The following is a 19,047-nucleotide window of genomic DNA, read 5'->3' on the forward strand; positions in this document are numbered from 1 at the left end:
TGCTGCTATACACTTAAGTGTATAAGACCCTGCCTTCATTGTTTTGGGATATATACCGAAAAGCGGAATTGTTGGATCATAAGGTAATCCTATTTTTAATTTTTTGAGGAACTGCCATACTGTTTTCTATGGCAGTTGTACCATTTGCATTCCCACCAACAGCACACTAGAGTTCCAATTTATCCACATCCTCACCAACACTTGTTTTTTTCTGCTTTTTTTTAAAATAGCTTATTGTCAGGTTGGTTTCCATATAACACCCAGTGCTCATCCCCACAAGTGCCCTCCTCCATGCCCATCACCCCCCTCCCCCCACCCCCATCAGCCCTCAGTTTGTTCTCAGCATTCAAGAGTCTCTTATGGTTTTTTTTTTTTTATAGTAGCCATCCTAATGGGTATGAAGTGGTATTTCATTTTAGTTTTGATTTGCATTTCCCTAATTATCAATGATGTTGAGCATTTTTTTCATTAGCTTATTGGCCATTTGTATATCTTCTTGGGAAAAATGTCTATTCAGATCCTTTGACCACTTTTTAAATTATGTTGATTTTTGTTGTTGTTGAGTTTTAGATCTGTATATATTCTAGATATGGATTCTTCATCTTTTTTTAAAAATTTTTTGATGTTTTGTTTCTTTTTTTTTTTTNCGTCTGCCCTAGATATTGATCCTTTAACTGTTATATGATTTGCAAATATTTTCTCACATTCTGTGGGTTGCCTTTTGTCTCTGTTTATATCAAGTGTCCCTTGATGTACAAATATTTTTTAATTTTCATGAAGTCCAGTTTGTCTTTTTTTTCTTTTGTTATCCCTGCCTTTGGTTTTTATCAGTGAATTACATCTTAAACCAGTTAATTCATGGTATATTCAATATTGTTGTAGATTTTCTTTTTTCAAAAATAAGCAAACCAAGGGTTTTTTTTATGTGGAAAAAACAATGAGATAGAAAACACTATCACCTTCCTGAAGAAATGCTACCAGGTTGTACTAATTAATAAGAATTTCTTTGCCTTTTGTCCAACACAATCACCACAACAAGCTCTGTGATCATAAGAAATTTTTATACACTTATAAGAAAAATACAGTAACATAGTTTACTAATGATGACCTGTTTTATGTCAGAAGCACTTCCTTATTAAAAAATAAATGTATAGGGGCACCTGGGTGGCTCAGTTGGTTAAACATCTGACTTTGGCTCAGGTCTTGGTCTCATGGTTGATGGGTTTAAGCCCCGCGTCGGGTTCTGGGCTGACAGCTCAGAGCCTAGAGCCTGCTTCAGATTCTGTATCTTCCTCTGTCTCTGCCTCTCCCTTGCTTGTGCTCTGTGTATCTCTCTCTAAAAGCAAATAACATTTAAAATATATATACATATATATGTATATATAATAGAAATATGAAAAAGGAGATCCTTAAATGGAAAAGTTCACTCTGAATTTTGTATTTTAAACTAAACGACATCAAAATTTTCAAAAAATTTTTCATGTACATAGTGGTATCAAAGCCTAAAGTATGTTCCACCCATGCAAATTAGATAAAATGGAAATCAGATGGGCAGATTCAGAAAAGATAGAATTCACTAGTGTTTTTGAATATGTGGCATGGCAATTTGCCTTTTGTACAATGAAATATTAATTGCACATTTTTAAAAATCACAAAGGTTGTAAGTCTCCCTGGAATCTAGAAAGTCTTTCCTATTTCTTAATTACCAAATCTGGGTTGGGCGGCATGGCTTTCTCATGGCTCCTCTTGCATCAAGGGTCAGCTTTGTGATTCCCTTTGAAAACGACAGTATGTTAACATACGCGGTTTGAGTGGGGGATGGAAAAGGGAAAGGTGTTAATTCAGATGTTATGAAACTGTGGTAATGCCATTACTTAAGGCACTTATTTGGGTATGTTTATACTTTGTAGTTTTATAAAGAAACCCAAGGGGCTCCTCCTGGTTGTCACAATCCTCCTTGAATCTCGTATCCTGTCTGTCTCTTCCTATCCGACAGTAGAATTGATGCCGCTCTAATCCCTGGAAGTTTGGAACTAATGAACTGACTGCTGAGCTGCCGCCACGGAGCTTGGTCCCAAACTATACTGTACTTCACACTCGATTTATTCTCCAGATGGCGAGACTGTGCCGCCCTGCCGCGAGGGACCACCTCTTCCACTGGAGTGTAAAAGTGGACGGATGTTGTTTTCTTTGCAGATTTGATCATTCTGAGCTAGAAACTTGTGAGGATGATTAGTTATTAGCTTTAATGGGTGCCAATTGAACCAACTGCACGCATATTTTCTCCTTTAATTTTGGAGTCTGCAGGTCTTGGCGATGGTTGATTTATCCGCTTTCTTACGTCACTGGAGCGTGTCTCTTCCCCAGGTGATAAGAACCGGCTCTCTGAAATCATAGCACGCCTCGGTTCCTGGCCCAGACAGACTCACATAATAATGTGGCTTATGTATAAGGACAAGTTTATTAGCCACTGGTCCACTGCACTGAGCAGCCCATGGCACGAAATATCGATTGATTGTGGGAAGTTTGGTGACACCACTTTTTATTTAGAACAAGTGCCGACGAAAATTGTGATCTGTGCCTACTTTCTCTGTGAGCTCTGTGGAGCCCACCTCTCGAATCACATGCTACAGAACACACTGTGATAATTCATCTCTGCAAAGATCTAACGTAACTTCATAAAGGCTGTAATTCCATTCCTTATTCTGGTTTCTTTTCCCCACGTTTTCAGATTTTAGAGGAACAAGCTCATCCTACATAAAGAAAAATCATACCAAGGTTATTCTGTAGTATTAACACATTTAGAATGCAGTTCCTTCTCAACCTCATTTTGAACAACCCATTTTGCTACCAGGATGTAAAACACCCTTTCCCGCAAAAAAGGCCTTTTTTGAGTGGCCTCTTTTTGCTTTAATATCCTCTTCCTTCTTTTTGCCAGGGAACATTACCTCCAATAATGGGTGGTGTCTGCCAGGCTGTATCTTACTAATCCCCTGAATGAGATGGAAATTGGAAGAATAGTCAGGGCCAAATAGGAGGCAAAGAAAAAAGAGAAAGTGTGAATGGAGCGAGGTGATGCAAAGGAGAGAGCTGTAACAGAGAGATTAGTATCAAGGAGAGAGAGAGAGAGGGAGAGAAGGAAGGAGAGAACAGAATGAACAGAATTTCTTTCTTTTCACAACTGGGTGGACTGTGGCTCTCTCTAGCTGAGCACCCAGAACTAAACTTAATTGTTCTTAGAAATTGCCTTCCTCTCACCCAGCAGATGGCATGGGTGTGTTTGCTAGCACAGTAACATATTTCACCATTAAAGCACCAAAAAGAAAAAAAAATCAACATACTTGTTGGTTGGTGTAAATTCAGTGAGGTTGTTGGGTATTTTGGGATACATAGCAGAGGGATGCACACTCAGTTTATGTAAATTACAACAAGCAACAGCCTGTTAATAAGGGTGTTGTGTGGCAATATACCTCCAAAGCCATCATCTTTTTCTGGAAAGGTACAGAATGATGAAGTGGAAAGCACTTGTTTTAATTCTGAGCCAGAAAAAAAAAAAAAAGCTAATAAAATGCTGAGTATTCAGTGTTCATTATTATAACGTGAAAAGTACTAATCAGATTATGCCTAAAATTAGAATTAGGTATTTCATTTGCAGCCAATTTCACAAGGGTTGAATTTTACTAAGTAAACAGGAATGTGCTGAAACCATGGCAATCTGACTTTAGATAAAAATCATGAACAGGTTTAGCACATGAGCTTTGAACAAACAGTCCCTTTCTAATCCAAAGGAAACAACAAAACAGCTTAGGGGTCAGATTTTGTTTGACACCAACATGAACAATTTAGGAAATTGGTGTTGCCAGGGACCCGTCACCTTGAGCACACATGCAGATTAGAGAGTGTGGATGATGATTCAAGTAACTCGCGTTTTTAAATGCATTTCAGGCTAAATGATCTGGTTAGTTCCCTTCCATTTTCCGTTCACTGTGTCCCAGTAGACCCTTTACAAGCCCAACCTGCTATTGAAAGAAATCCTGGAAGTTGAAATATTTACAGGCTGCTGCAGTCCCAAATTTGTAGCTATGTGGGCTAACTGGCGCAGAACACATTCTCCGTTCTTTGAGGCCACGGATCTAAATACCCATACTGCCAAAGAGCTGAAGGCCTTTCTTTCGACAGCGCGAGGTGTCTTTAGACCCATGATGCTGAGCTCACTTCTGCTCTTCACCTGCAGGATTTTCCTGTTTAATGAATAGGATTTCCTGTTGAGTGAATGGAACAAGGCATGGTGGAGCAAGTGGATGAGTTTTATGGCTGTGGAACAGCCAAAGGCATGGTGTGGAACCAGGCCACTGTTGGCTCCATCAGCCCTCACTTTAGCTAGTGTGAACTCTCTCTTGCTTTTGTCTAAGGTTGGCCTAATTATCAGCAGTCAGGGCTCTGTAAATCAGGGCTCCACAGAGCTGTCTTAAACTGGTCTCCGTACTCTGTTTCCATCTGACCTGACAACTCTAAGCCACTGTTTCCTCACACTGTTTAACTCAGACCACATTTGGAAGCCTTCCCTGCTCCCACTCGGTCATAGACCTACATCCGTCTGCTTTAAATCTACTGTCCTGGCTTGTCTTGTTGATTAGACTTAGACCCAATATTGGCTCTAATAATTCTCTCTCTCTTTTTTTTTTTTTTTTGGTCTGCACTTTGGTTTGCTATTGTCCAGATAAGTATTGCTGTTCAAATGGCTGTATATTGTGAAGACTTTTTTTTTTAACCACATTCATCAGCAGCGAGAAGCTTTAAAGTTTTATTAGTATCATAAAAACCCTTCCCAAATGAAACTACTTTTGATAAGTGTTCATTCTGACAATGAGAATTTGTTGAGGGCTGTTGGCAAGTTGGAGGAATTTGTTTTTGAAACTGAAATTGGCAGGAAGTAATGACCCCAAGTGCTTTCTTTCTCTTGACTCGCTCAATGTCCTCCTTTCTATCCCCACCTCCTTCCCCACCTTCAACACCCCAACTCAGAGCCGATAAATAACATGTTTGGTTTCATACAGTTTTTCTAAGGACAATTCATACACTGAAGCAGCCTTTCAACCTTTCAGCTTGTTTTAACTATGGAGTACAGACTGTCAACTCAAAGTAAAAAATGTATTTGTCTTCCACTTCACGAGGGGATTTCTTGGTGATATTATTGCCTTCCATGTGAATAAGTTGGAGCTTTTTTGTACTGTGGAGTGTCATTTTCCTGTGAGTGCCTTCTTAATTGAATGTCAAAATTCATCTTAGTTGCAGAAAAATTTTGAGCAAAAAACATGATGCATATGGAAAGAGGAAAACAAATCCTTATTTTTCCCCTAATGTGAATATGCCGACAGATGAGACTACAATCATCCAAATGTTATGTAGTTCCTTATATTTATTAAATGAGAAAATGCAGGTAGAAGACTTTGACTCATGCCTAGAGCTTAGTAAATGCTCAGTAAATGTTATGTATTAATTTATCTTTCCAGTTGGAAATAAATGCTAATGAGCAAGACAGCAGTGTTATTTAGAAGTGCACCAGGGGCACCTGGGTGGCTAGTCAGTTAAGCATCCGACTTTGGCTCAGGTCATGATCTCATAGCTCGTGGGTTTGAGCCCTGCATCGAGCTTGCTGCTGTCAGTGCAGAGCCTACTTTGGATCTATTGTCCCCCCACCCCTCTCTGCCCCTTCCCTGCTTGAACTCTCTCTCTCTCTCTCTGAAAAATAAATAAATCTTTTTTAAAAAGTGCACCAGTATGCAATATGGTGGCTATTATCTCTGTTATAGTCATCTTGAATGAAGCCTGGAAGCCAATCACTCGTCCATCAGATTGGACAACTTGTTTCCAATACCATTTATTTGCTGGACAGGAAATGTGTAGGTAGAGTCATGGTGCTCAGACTCTGAACCCACATAGCAGGCTCACGGTCAGTAGGACGGTGTTTCCTCTCGGTGATAAACAAACTTAGGAGATACATTTTATCGACACTTACAGAATGAAGCTCGATCAAGAATAGTAAAAACCCTTGAAGACTTTGATCTGGGCCTGACTGAAAAGTGTGTAAGAATCAACTCGGTGTCCAGCGGTCTGGCCGAAGAAGACCTGGGGATCCTCCTGCGATCCCGGGTTCTTCCTTCCAGCCTGATGCTGCCGAAGGTTGAAGGTCCTGAAGACATCCAGTGGGTGAGTAGTAATGCTTTGCTTTAATTAAAGACTCAGGAGCAGCTATGAAGGAGTACCAGAAAGGAAGGATTTGGGTGCTGCGGATTTTGAAAACACGTACATGGAACAGAGAAAAAGGGAGCTGAGGAAAAGAGGGGAGCCCGAAAGGCTATTGCCTTCACAGGAGGGGAGCCCGGCTTTCCCCAGTGTGTTCCAAGGAACAGCTCCACTCTTGCGATAATGCTTCTGTGCCCCACTCACATTTGCGGCTGGGACAGGACAGTGTCCACAATCTTTGGAAACTAGCTTTTGCCTGAGAATTGGATCACATCTCACACCCTGCCAGGCCCTAACCTCCATCTGAAAGAGTAGGGAAATAGATGGCTCTTACCCAGGTTCATTTGAAGTCTTCATACACAGTGAAAGCACATTAGCCACGAATGAAAAAATGAGCCCAGAGGAGGAGAGGGAAAGGTCACTCCTGAGGGCAACTAGAGGAATAAACAGGAAGCTTTTAACTAGTGGTCTTAATTAGCACAGATATTATTTCCTGAACAGCTCTCCAGTTCGTCCTTTTTAAATTGCTGACAGGTGTGTTTGTGTTTCACGACAGACTTTTCAGCCAATAAAAACCTGGCATGTCAAATTACTTAAGAAAACTTTGAAATGGGCCTAATTATACTATGATTGTTTTAATTGTTAAAGTAAAGGGAGGCTAGATTTTATTTAGGAGTTGCTATGATTTTGCTGATCTCTGCTGAATAAAATAACGGTCCACTGTGCCACTCCGGGGTGCAGAGGCTGTGATTTGTCAGTGCTGGAAGCTTGGTAAGGGCGTGTGGACAGGGGTGGTTTTCAAGCCACATCTGGGATTATCTCTAAGGCTATGGCTGTGAATGTAGCAATACAGTGAATAGGTGTAACACCTGAGGAAACCGTTCCCCTTTCTAATGCTTGTAGATGCCTTCGATCCATACTTTCCGGTCCTGCAGCCACCTGCCACGTGTGGCTCCTGAGCGCTTGAGCTGTGGCAAGTCCAAATTGAGATGTGCTGTAAGTGTGAAATACACACGGGAGTTTGAAGACTTAGCAGCCCTCTCCCCACAAAAGAATACAAATTGCCTCAATAACTTTTATATTGATCACATGTTGAAATGACGATATTTCAGATCTGTTGGGTTGAATAAACATTATTTTTTAAGATTTTTCTTACTCCTGAAACCAGTATTACATCATATGTTAACTAACTCGAATTTAAATAAAAATTTGAAAAGACAAAAAAGAAAAGTAGTCTACAAAAAAATAAATGTAAAATATAAAGATTTTTTTCTTTAAGTAATCTTACACCCAACATGGGGTTTGAACTCACGACCCTGAGATCAAGAGTCGCACACTTCACCAGACAGAGCCATCCAGGCACCCCAGGCTGAATAAACACTATTAAAATCACATTCACCTGCTTCATTTTACTCTGTTAATGTAGCTACTAGAAAATTTAGAATTACATATGTGACTGCCATTTGGTTTCTGTTGGACAGCTCCGCGTTGGAGTCTTTCTGAAGACCAACGTTCAAGGACTTATATTTACTGTCTAAGCTGGAGTTCTTCTCTCCAAGGTCACCCCTCAGAAACTGGGAGATACTGGTTAAAGTAGGTTACAATCTCTGAGGCCTCCTACCCCATTTGAACGGGTCTTAAATTGATTGAAATGGAATCTGCAGCCACTGTTCCCTTTTGGTTTCGTAGTTAATGCCTGTTTATCACCGTTATTACCCTTCATTTAAGAGGCGAGGACCTACCCCAGCCTTCAGCTACAGCTCCCGTTCGCTGTTTTAAATCCTTGGATAGAAATAGAATTTCTAGTTAACAGAAGTCTTCTGGGCTGTTTATTTTTTCGTCTCCGTTTGTATTTATGTGAAGCATAAAACCCAGAGCCTGATGCACAACTGAAAGATGGGCTTCCTTGTTTTCTTTTGTGTGAGAATCTCTTGCTGGTCTTTTGTCGCTAGTGTGGGTTCTTGTTTGACTGGCACGGCTTATTGGACTATAACAAGCGTGACTCTGCCTCCTTTGTCGCGGGACAATTCTCCCACAAATCCCGAACAGTGTGCATTCTTCCAACACACTATTGGGTGTGCACTGGAATTGAAAGAATTGCTGAGCCCTGCTACTTCATCTCCTCCCCAATCTCTTTGTGATTTTTTCCCCTTCTTTTCCTCCACCCCCCTCCCCCTTCCCCTCCACCTCACTGAAATGAACACTTTACCAGGCCGGAAACATTTAATCGTCTCCTTTTGAAAAAATTAATTGAAACTTCTCCACTAGTTACCTTTTGTGTCAGTACTTAATGCAATTTTTTAAGAAAGAAGGGGAGGAGGAGGAGGAGAATGGGCTAGAATATTTAATGTTTAAATGCCCCTATTGGCTTAAAAACAAAAGGCATTACAGATTTTTTCTAAGAACAAGAAATATAAAGTATTTAACTAATTTTAAACTTTATGATTTTTGTAGTTTTAACTGTGATCACAAAGAATGGGACAAGTAATGTTGCAAGTTTCTTCTTTTTTTTTTTTAATGAGGAAAAAAGTTCCTACAGCACATATATAACACCAGAACCACTAATATTTCACTACCCATTTCCTAGCTTAAATGTGACACAAATTGTGTTTTCTTTTCATTTACACGAAATATTATCCATTTTATCTCCTTCAGTTGTAGCCTTCTTTCTTGCTATTTTGGTTGAGTTATTCCTTCCCTTGAAAAGTTACTAAGGAGGTGATGATGATGGTGTCTGAGGAGGGGAGGAGTCGCGGAGCAACTGGGAATAATTCTTCATTACTGAAAGCTGTGATTTATTTTAGCCTAATTGTAAAGTTACTGCAAATTGCTCAAAAGCTTTTTAAAGATCCCAGTGATTAGATTTTTTAGGGGGGGGGTTGCTGCACAAGCAAGGAGGGGGCAGCTAAAAGGGGAAATAACACCTCTAATCCTGCTTCTGGTAAATAGGCTGCCAGCTTTTAAAATGAGTTTCCTTTCTATTAGTCAGAATATTATGCTAAGCCTTAAGCATTAGTTTTTTTATGTTGCCATAGCAGCCCTATTCCTGCAGGGTGGTGACCTCCGATGATTACAGTACAAAGCTTATAGGGTCTTGAAACCCCCTTTGAAGATGAAAAGTCTTTGATGGTTTATATTTATGCAAATCTCTTAGATATGATTTACCCAACTGAGACTGAATGGAGAGATGATTAAAATTCCCTTTTCCTTTGATATCCATTAATGGCTGAATATTCCTTAAATTTAAAATGGATATATATGTTTTCATCTTTATTTACAAAAATATCTTTGTCATACCTGTTTTTTTTTTTATCTCCTCACATCTTATTAGATCTAGATAGACATAATAGATTTATAATTTAGAGTGTGGTGGGTTTTTTTTTTTTTCCTTTTGAAAGGGGGGGGGCGGTGGTGGAGATCTGTGCAAGAGCTTTTGTATGTTTCCAGATGATAGATTTTGGAATTTGGGCTACCCCACTGGCAGCACAGAGCTAGCTGTGAACTGGTCTCATGGAAAAAATTGGCGAGCTTTGGTCTTCAAAGAATTAAACTTCCTTTTTAAGGTCTTCCTAGGTAAGCTAAAAAATTATGAAGAAAAACCTTCTGAACAAAGGATAATGGTGCTATAATGAATAATGTGGGTGCCAGTAGAAGGCTGCTGAACAGTTACACTGATGTCAGTGCCTGGTCCAAAACAAAAACAGAAAGGCAGGTAGAACAACACTTCGCTGTTTTGGGGGCCTACCACTTGCATTTAACGAAGTGAATGCTAGAGGTCTTAAGCAAATATGTTTTCAAGAAAAGCATTTAAACTCCAGAATCTCTTTCCACTTCTAACTCCTAGGCCTCAAATTACTCCTTTAGGGGAAAAAAAAAATAGAATGCTTGGAGTTTTACTATTTAGTTTGGTGGGAACTTTGTTACCTTTCTCCTTTGGTCTTTCCTCCTGTTTTTGTTTTGTTTTGTTCTGTTTTAATTCTTTTTTTTGTGTATAAAATAAGCTGGGATATTACTTCCTTAGGCCCAAGACTTGAATACTACTTCTGTGACTACATTTCAGTAATTGTACATTTTTTCCCCTACTAATCACCTATGACACTTTTGGTTTTAGTTTTCAGACAAATTTTCATTCTACTTAAAAGGCCGAAAACTTGAACAACCTATGAATTTAATCCCTTTTGTGGAAACTGCAATGGGTTTGCTCAATTTTAAGGTAAGAAAACATAATGTGACTAATAAGTTAGCATTTTATTTACTACCTATAGAGAACTTCTCTTCTCAATTTTGACATCTACTTAAACTATTTTTCTAGAAATATTTTTAAAGCAAAGTAAATCTTAAGCACCATTTATTGTCTATAATAATCCAAAACCAGGCTGTGAGCATCTTAGAAAACAAAGAGATTGGTCAAGTAGCAAGGGAAAACTTCCCAAACATATATATTTAAATGAAATATTTATATATTCTTATTTCAATTAAATAACTATATATAAATCTATGCTTTGAATTATTATATTTCTAGTTGAAATGTACATGAAAATGTATTTTGTTGCCCTTACAAATTAACTTGCAGTTATTTTTTTGTATACAATTGCCTTCTATTGGGAAATTTTCTGGCCTCTTTGTAGCAACATTATCCATAATGTCTACTATATAAGATTGCTATTTGTAGGTTAGTAGACATCAGTAAGTTATAGTATGTTATTTCAATTTGCCACATTAGAACATAAAGTATTTCCCAGTACACATTCAGGAAGATTAGCTGAGCCAAGGGTTTTCCAGCTTGTATGATTGGCTGCCTTAAACAATTTGCCTTAACAGTTTCATGGTTACCTTGTTTTCTCCCTTTTATCACTGATCATTTAAACAGTTTTCCAAAACATGCCTCCCATTTCGCCCGACTTGTGAACATCAGTGTAGCACCCTATCTCCGAGGGCAGGAGGGAAGAAATCCCTAAAAACAAAGAAAAAAGATCGTTGAACTGCCTGAGAGAGATAATATGGGAGTAAACGCTCTAAGAGGAAACATTGAGACCTACCGGACCTTGCAGGAGGGCCAGGGGGCACATGTTTGGGGAGCTGTTTCCACCCTCATGATCAGTGTGTTTACACCACTGAGCACAGATTCTTCCAGCCTGCCCCACAGTTCCGAGATACAATCAAAGCCTATCCTTTAGATGCGACTAGGTTCATACAATGATTGAATTCTAAACTCTGTTGCACCATTTTACACCATAGTGTACTTAGAAGCACTTACAGCCCCTGAAATTAATGAACAGTGTCCTCACCAGATTTTCATGTCTTCCCTACCCATGTGCTGAATCTCTACCTTTGTAGATTCAGTTCCATCTATGGCAAATGTTATTAGTCTGTATTTTCACATAGAAATATGGAAGTTGCTAATCAAGATATCTTGGGTGACTTGTTGCATTTTTTATTTTCCCCTCTGGAGTTGTGGATTTTTATATTGTATGTCTTTAATCCTGAGGCCATTTGCTAAGAAATCCTGATCCCAATGCAAACAATCTAGTTAATTTGATTTAAGAATTGTTATATTTTATGTTTATTATTTGAGTCTCTTAAAGCAAAAACGAATTTTGGAAAAGCAGAAATAATTTATAGTACAATCAAAGTGAGTTAATTCAAAGTTTCTCTAGAAATTAGATGAACTATGATTTGAGCATTATATTAAAATATAACTATATTCATACAATCCATTAAGCAAAGCAACTCTATACAAACAACATTCTTATCTTGGACGATATTAAATGCCTTTCAAAAGGGATAGATTTGGGCTGCATTTTTAGGACTGCTAGTTTGCTTTCAGCCAAACTGTGTTAAGAGTTGGATCTTTCTTTCACTGAAATACACCATGCTGCTTCTCTCCAGACTGCATTTCTCTGAGATACGGTTCTGTTCTGCTCTTTCACAGGCCGTGTGTGAAGAAGCACTAAAGACTGGACCTCAAGTGGGTCTTTTTCTAGATGCAGTTGTTTTTGGAGGAGAAGACTTTCGTGCCAGCATAGGTATCAAACACATTTCTCTCTCCCTTTTTCAATCTCTATGTGTGTGTGCGTGCGTGCGTGCATGCGTGTGTGGATGGATGGATGGATTTTTTTCTTTGCCCCTTCATGAATGGACATTTACATGACAATATATATTTGCCGACCATGACAATGGTTGTTCAGCTGAATGGGCAATACGTTCTGATAATTTAGGGCCCCTCATAGCTGTCCTGCTTCCAGACCACTACATTATTACTTCTGTTCATGTATAAAATAATCAAAAGCCTGTTGCGACCTCAGATGTGTTCAGGAATATATGACATCTACTTTGTACATAATAATATATGAACAACCTCTCCGTTGCTTAAATATTTTTTCATATTAGTGTGAGGGCTATCTAGGCTTCTAACACAAATTTAAGGCAATTTCACATTTGCTTTAATGAATCATTTTCTACACTAAATGTAGTATCCAAATATTATTTTTAAAAAATCTTAAATTCCTCCTAAGGTCATATTTTGGAACTCTTCTTATTAAGTATTTACTGAGATAGTATGCTAGTTTCCACTGATCGTCCCCATCCGTTGGGCACTATGCCTCTGGTCTGGGTGCATGGGTAACTAGACACTGCGAGCACACCTAGAAAAGAGGCCAAGGCCACAAAGCATTTGCAGAACCACAGTTCCAGTGGCCTCAAGACTGGCGCTTTCTCTGCGCAGTGTCACGGTCCAAATAGAAACAGTGATACTCCATACACACCCGCTCCCAGGGTGAAAGAAAAGGAACTTATTTTAATACCAGCCTTTCCAGGAGACTTTTGTGTTTCCAACAGTTCAGTGGACACTTTCTGCCTCTTTCAAAATGAGTGCCCTTCCGTTTCCCCAAGTTCTTCGTCCAAACCCTGAAGCTGCTCTATTTGGCTCAGAACCTTAGTTATAGCAGGGCACTGTAACCACAGCATGCAAGTTTCTGTGCTCAGTGAGAGAAGTTAACCATTTCCTTGCACAGCCAGTCAGCCACCTTTTGTGGTGCTGTCTTTGGACTGATACTTTCCAAGCAATGGCAAGAAGGAAAAAATATACCAGGAGTAATTTGGGACCCATCATTTGTGATTATATCTCCTGAGAAACAGGAGGGGCCTTTTCTTAATCCACACACAAGTCATGGCACTGAATGATGCCTTCCAAGAGAAATAGACACATATGAAATTTAATTCTGCCCCCACATATCCCTCTCTTTGTTTATACTAGAATCATTGTTTTGCTGGGGAGCAGTTTCCAGGATGACATAGATGCCTTTACAAAGGGAGTTTCTACAATAGATAGCTGGGTTTGGTTTCCAGACTTAATGTCTCCCTTTGCTGTCAACATCCCATTTCAGGTGCAACAAGTGGTAAAGAAGCCCAAGATATTCTGTACGCCCGACAAAAGATTATCGTCATAGCGAAAGCCTTCGGTCTACAGGCCATAGATCTGGTGTACATCGACTTTCAAGACAGAGAGGGGCTCCTGAGGCAGTCCAGGGAAGGAGCCGCAATGGGATTTACCGGTAGGACCCTTGATGACCTCTTAGAAGCAGTATCTAAATTCGCAGACATTCCAGAAAGGTACAAATGTAACCAGAAATTCGTGTTTCTGATGCAGCCACATGTCTCTTATACTTACTCTACTATTTGACATGTGAAAAGGCCATCAAGGGCAAGACCCTGCTGAAGAAATGGCTGTGGCTTCCTTTGGCTCCACAAGTCAAAAACCGAAGCACTCGTTTTATTTTCTCTTTACGTTAGTTACCATTTTTTCTCTTAGGTATTTTGTTTTTGCTGACCCTCAGGGAGGAATGAAGCTATTATAGAAGTGTTTTTGAGGGAACTGCCATAAGAACTTGGGTTGATGGGTAGAAGAAACGTTTCCTCCAAGGTTCAAAATATTCATTTCTGAAAAAAAAAACATTGGTGATCTCTGCTTTGATTTTTTTTTTACTCATAACTACTTTTATATTCTCCTTCCACTTCCAGCCCCTTCCTTCCCTCCCACCTCCCAGTACGTGTATCTGCACCTGGCGACACCTACGGGCATTGGCTGGCACTCAGATCAGGGGTCCCCTGCAATCCCATCCTGGGGCGCAGGCAGATATCTCTTGATTGCTGGGTCTGATCACTCAGATCCCCAGGAGTGTGGGGAGCAATCGAAAATTGTGTTTTTGCAATAGAAATCCATTTTTTTTGAAACCACAATAGGATTCTACACACAAACACACATCTGCAGTTGTGTTCACTCAAACACACACACGCAACCGTGTATAAGAAACACCCATAAGCTCTTTATTCTTATTTCTTCTGCTGCTGCATGTTCTAAGATATGATCTGAAATGAACCCAAATAAAGAGGAAAAGAGACTAATATCCTTGCTATCCTTTTTATAAATATTTTTGAAGTGCATCCAGTTAGGAATTACGGAGAGAAATATTTCATACAGGGACCTTAAATGTAAAAAGTCTCCTAATGGATGGTGCTTTAACCCCAAATAAAATTAAACAACTTAAGAAGCAATGTTAATGTTAACATTAAATTGAAATAAAGCTCTGACATTTATTTTTATGGTTTTAACATGAAGAGTCAAAATAAAATGTGATTCCACCCGCCAGATTTGTTTAATAAATAAATGTGATCTCTTCTAGAGAAATAGTTTCTAATCATCTGAACTATTACTAAATGAATTCTCCCTACATTTAATAGTGACCAAGAAAGAAAGAGTCCCTCCATCCCAGCCCTGAGGTTGTCCTTGTCTCTGTGGTGTGTTACACCTGCCTCTTTCCAATGACCAGTTAGGAATAGCCCAAATGGACAAGTTGGAGAAACGCTCCATGAAATCTATCTAATAGACCTCGATGTTGTTGGTCTAAAATGTGTAGCACTGGCTGCCAAGCAGCCAGATGTTGCTGTGAAATGGGCACTAATTCAATAAAAAAAATTTTGTTGAAAACACTGAATTAATGCTGGCCTGTGTCACCATCACACAGTATAACCTGAGTGTCCTCAGCTACCTTTGGGGTAAATGTTTGCTCCTGAGCTTATAAAAGAGTTTGAGAATTTCTCCAAGAAACAGGACTGAATTAAATTGGTCCCTAATTCAATCGCAGAAGACAAGTTACTTCAAATCAGATTTAAATTTCTAGACTGTGCCCAACTCAGCATGAGGAGCTTACGGGCTTGGCACTATTGTTTCTCAACAACAGGGAGTATTAAATCACACACACACAAAAATGGAAGCGGGGGGAGAATGGGGAGGCACAGAGGGTACATGCCCATTATATATGCAAGTGAACAAGTCAGTAAAGTAGGGAGCTACACTTCAGAACCATTTTGCAATTTTTAGAAGGAAGGGCTTTGTTGTCCCAATTATATTTCTACATACCAATAAAAGGTAATTAGTCTGATAATAAGATATGAGATTACTTGTATTTTTAAACAATAAGGCCTTTGAGTATTTTAGACCGAGTTGTGATCTGTTTGTCCTAATTATTTGTCGTTTAATTGCCATAACTTGGGCTTTGCACAGGAAGGGAGGACAGCGAGGAAGGAAGGAGGGACAGGAGGAAGAAGAAATACACACCCTATCTGAAGCAAGTGGTTGAAAGTTTTGAAATCAAGTGAAAGTATTCTGTTATCCCTAACACTGATAAGGAACACTCCGTCTGTGCTATAAGGATTTTCTGTACTTTTCAAAATTATATATGTATTTTTAACGAGTTGTAGTTTTTTAAAAGTTAGCCATGCACAAAACAGTGGGTTATAGTTTCTTTTTTGCAGTTATTATTTCACTGGGCCACAGTCCATGCAGATTGATTTTAAATCAATGTGTTGGCTCTATAAGTGGCTATTAACATTAGGAATTATTTTTATAAAAAGAAACCAAAAATAAATCATGGAATAAAGCTTCAACAGCTGACTTAGTCATCACAGGTATTCCAGTCCTGCATGCTGAGAAGAAAGATTATAAATATGAAGCACGGTAGGTTTTCTTCTTTTTTGCAGTCTTTTGTAGAAGACAAAAATGACACCATCATACAGTCACCTAAAAGACTTGACAGGTATTGATTTAAAGCACGATATATCAAGTGGTACTGTAAAAAGGATTTCATGGTCATAAATTTTAATGTCTTCCAATTTTGCACCCTCAGTAACTTGCCAATAACAGCTCTTCTGTATAAAATATTTGCTTCACTCCCACATGACATTGAAGTCTGACGTTCCGTTGTTGGGATATGTAAGAACCGACAAAAGATAGATGGATGTTCATAAATTTCTGAAACTGAACACATAGCTGAAAATTAGCCCCATTACCTAAGGATGGGTACTTGCAAGCCATCTGTGATTTCAGAGTATTTCTAAATAGTTTATGTTTTTCTCCTCAAGTCGTAGTGTCTCTACCAAGAAGTTCCTGTGAAATCTAGCTTTTTACACATCCATGTAAATTATGTACATAAATTATAAAATTCAGGACTAACAATTAGTACAAAATGACTACCAGAACTTACATCCTTTATTGATAATATTGTAACAATGATTAGATTACTTAAATATAACTGCAATACCTACTATTAAAAAAACTCATTTATCATCACTGATATTATCTGTTCCCTGAAATTCTCAGTTTTAGTATATATGGTGCTGAAGTGAGCACGATTCCTCAAATAATTTAGAGCAGTTTATTTGTATAGGGTTTTAATGTTTTATTAGTGTGCTGGCAGATAAGAATGAAATAACAATGTGAGAGAGTTCTAATTATGCTACTGTAAGAGAAGATACTGTTATATTTATTCATTTAAACTCTTTTCCATGAAATACTAAAAATTTTTTTACAAATGTTGGTTACTTTCCTATTCAATAGAATAATGAGAATAACAGGAATTGACCATTTTTAAAAACATCAAGGGTTTAATTTGTACTGCCTCAATGTTAAAACAACTATTTCGAAAGCAAACCAATATATGGACAAATATATTTAGGAGAGCAAATTATCATTAAGTGCACATTCATTTTTAAAGAATCAAGTATGTCCATAATTTTATCATGTAATAAAATATAATCTCATCATTATTATAACATTAAATTATGTTGTATTTTATTAACAACCTGATTCAATTCAATTGCATACTTCCCTGATTGTTAGATTGTTTCTTTTAATGACTTTGTGATTTCATAGGACCGTGTGAGCCTTATATTTGTGTAATGTTTTTACCTAAAATCCTTAAAATTTATGAAAGAAGCAGAAAGCTTTTTTAAAGCTATCACTACAGAGCTAATAAGATTTCATCTGGGGTATCTAAATATCAATAAGAGAGGGAAATATTGAGTCTTCATTCTATAAGGAAAAAGGAAAAATCTGGTTATGTTTTTGGATAGAGAAACTTTCTGTAACTTTTTTACTTAAACATTTTAAAATGGAGTAATCTAGAGACCAAACCACTGTGTTCAAATCTGCCTTCTGTGTCACTGTACTAAATAAAAATTTTTCCCTGAAATCTAATTTTTTTGTTGGTGGTTAGAAGTGGCACACTGTATTCATTGAAAAGAAAGAAAATTAAACATATTACATTATTGTAAGCAGCTATTTTATATTAATATCTACTTGATATTAATATAGTTGTAACATCTGCTTCTTTAAGCTTTATGAAAACCAGCAGACTGCTCCTAAAAGAAATCGTGGCAGGTGGGATAATGGTACAAAATAAGCAAAAGGCAACCTGTAAAATTTGAAAGAGTTAACATATAATTTTTTTATACTTTAGCTCAAAATAATCACTCTGATTTGCAGATATTATCCTTTAAAGTTTCTGCCAAAGGATTAGCCAACAAGCTGCCAGTCTACCCACCTGTAACTAAAAATTAGAGATTATCTGCGCTAAGGTGGCATTTCTATAGGATCGGAAACATAATTATTCCCATTCTTCTAGGTTTCTTATGTGGTATTCTGGAAGAGCCTGCCAAATTGCAGGCCCTTTCTTTTTAAAAAGTTCTAAAATATTAGTTATTCTGCATACAGTCTGTGAGGCATTAGGAGACTTTCCTGGTTGAGACATTTTGTTTGAACATCTGTTTGTTGTTTTGTGGTTCCGGTGTTATTAATCTTCTTGTAGGTAAGCAGGTGATACACCCTAACCAGATTGCCCTGGTGCAGGAGCAGTTTTCTCCTTCCGCTGAAAAAATTAAGTGGGCTGAAGAACTGATCGCTGCCTTTAAAGAACATCAACAATTAGGAAAGGTAAACGTTTTGTTAATACCATGGGTGAAACTGGTGTTTAAAATACCATGGGGAAAAATATTAAAAATATATCATTTGAGTCGTTTCAAAAACCATTGCATTGTGAGGGGTAAGTTATGGGGGAGTGGGGACAGTGAGAAATTTGCTTCAGTGAGAAATTCACTTCAGGCATATTTGCCCTTCCATGTTTCTGAATATTTCACTAACTGGCCCTCAAGTCTCTCTATCGTTTATTCTTTTATAAACTATATTGGCAGCCATTGAGAAAATAGAAGTCTGTTTAGTTTTTCTCCACAGACTCCAATGCAGCAGTCATAGGAAAATAATTTTAGATCAAAGTGAGAGCAAGTTGTAATGAAATAAACACAGTTTGATCAAATGGTCCTTGTGGAGAGAAGAAATAAATTCCAAGTTATTTTAATTTTGGGGGAAAAATGTACCAAAATCACCTCTGGTTGAGTCATTTAAGAGTGGGAGGTTGTATATGTGTCTGTACCAATTTCTGGACCTGAGATTTGGATAGAATGGAGAGC

The 19,047-nt window shown here is 38.2% G+C and overlaps 1 protein-coding gene across 1 annotated transcript in view; it reads left to right on the plus strand.

The window, feature by feature from the left end:
* The window catches only part of CLYBL (citramalyl-CoA lyase), a 110,923-nt gene that overhangs the window by 72,876 nt on the left and 19,000 nt on the right, over positions 1-19,047 (plus strand). Inside the window, exons 4-8 of the mRNA XM_077753963.1 lie at positions 6,022-6,210; positions 10,358-10,459; positions 12,179-12,272; positions 13,632-13,799; positions 18,390-18,514. Coding sequence (XP_077610089.1) covers positions 6,022-6,210; positions 10,358-10,459; positions 12,179-12,272; positions 13,632-13,799; positions 18,390-18,514 — 678 coding nt within the window. The remainder of the gene's footprint in view (positions 1-6,021; positions 6,211-10,357; positions 10,460-12,178; positions 12,273-13,631; positions 13,800-18,389; positions 18,515-19,047) is intronic.

The sequence above is a fragment of the Crocuta crocuta genome, unplaced genomic scaffold (genome assembly GCF_008692635.1).
Source record: "Crocuta crocuta isolate KB4526 unplaced genomic scaffold, BGI_CrCroc_1.0 scaffold31, whole genome shotgun sequence".
NCBI lineage: Eukaryota > Metazoa > Chordata > Mammalia > Carnivora > Hyaenidae > Crocuta > Crocuta crocuta.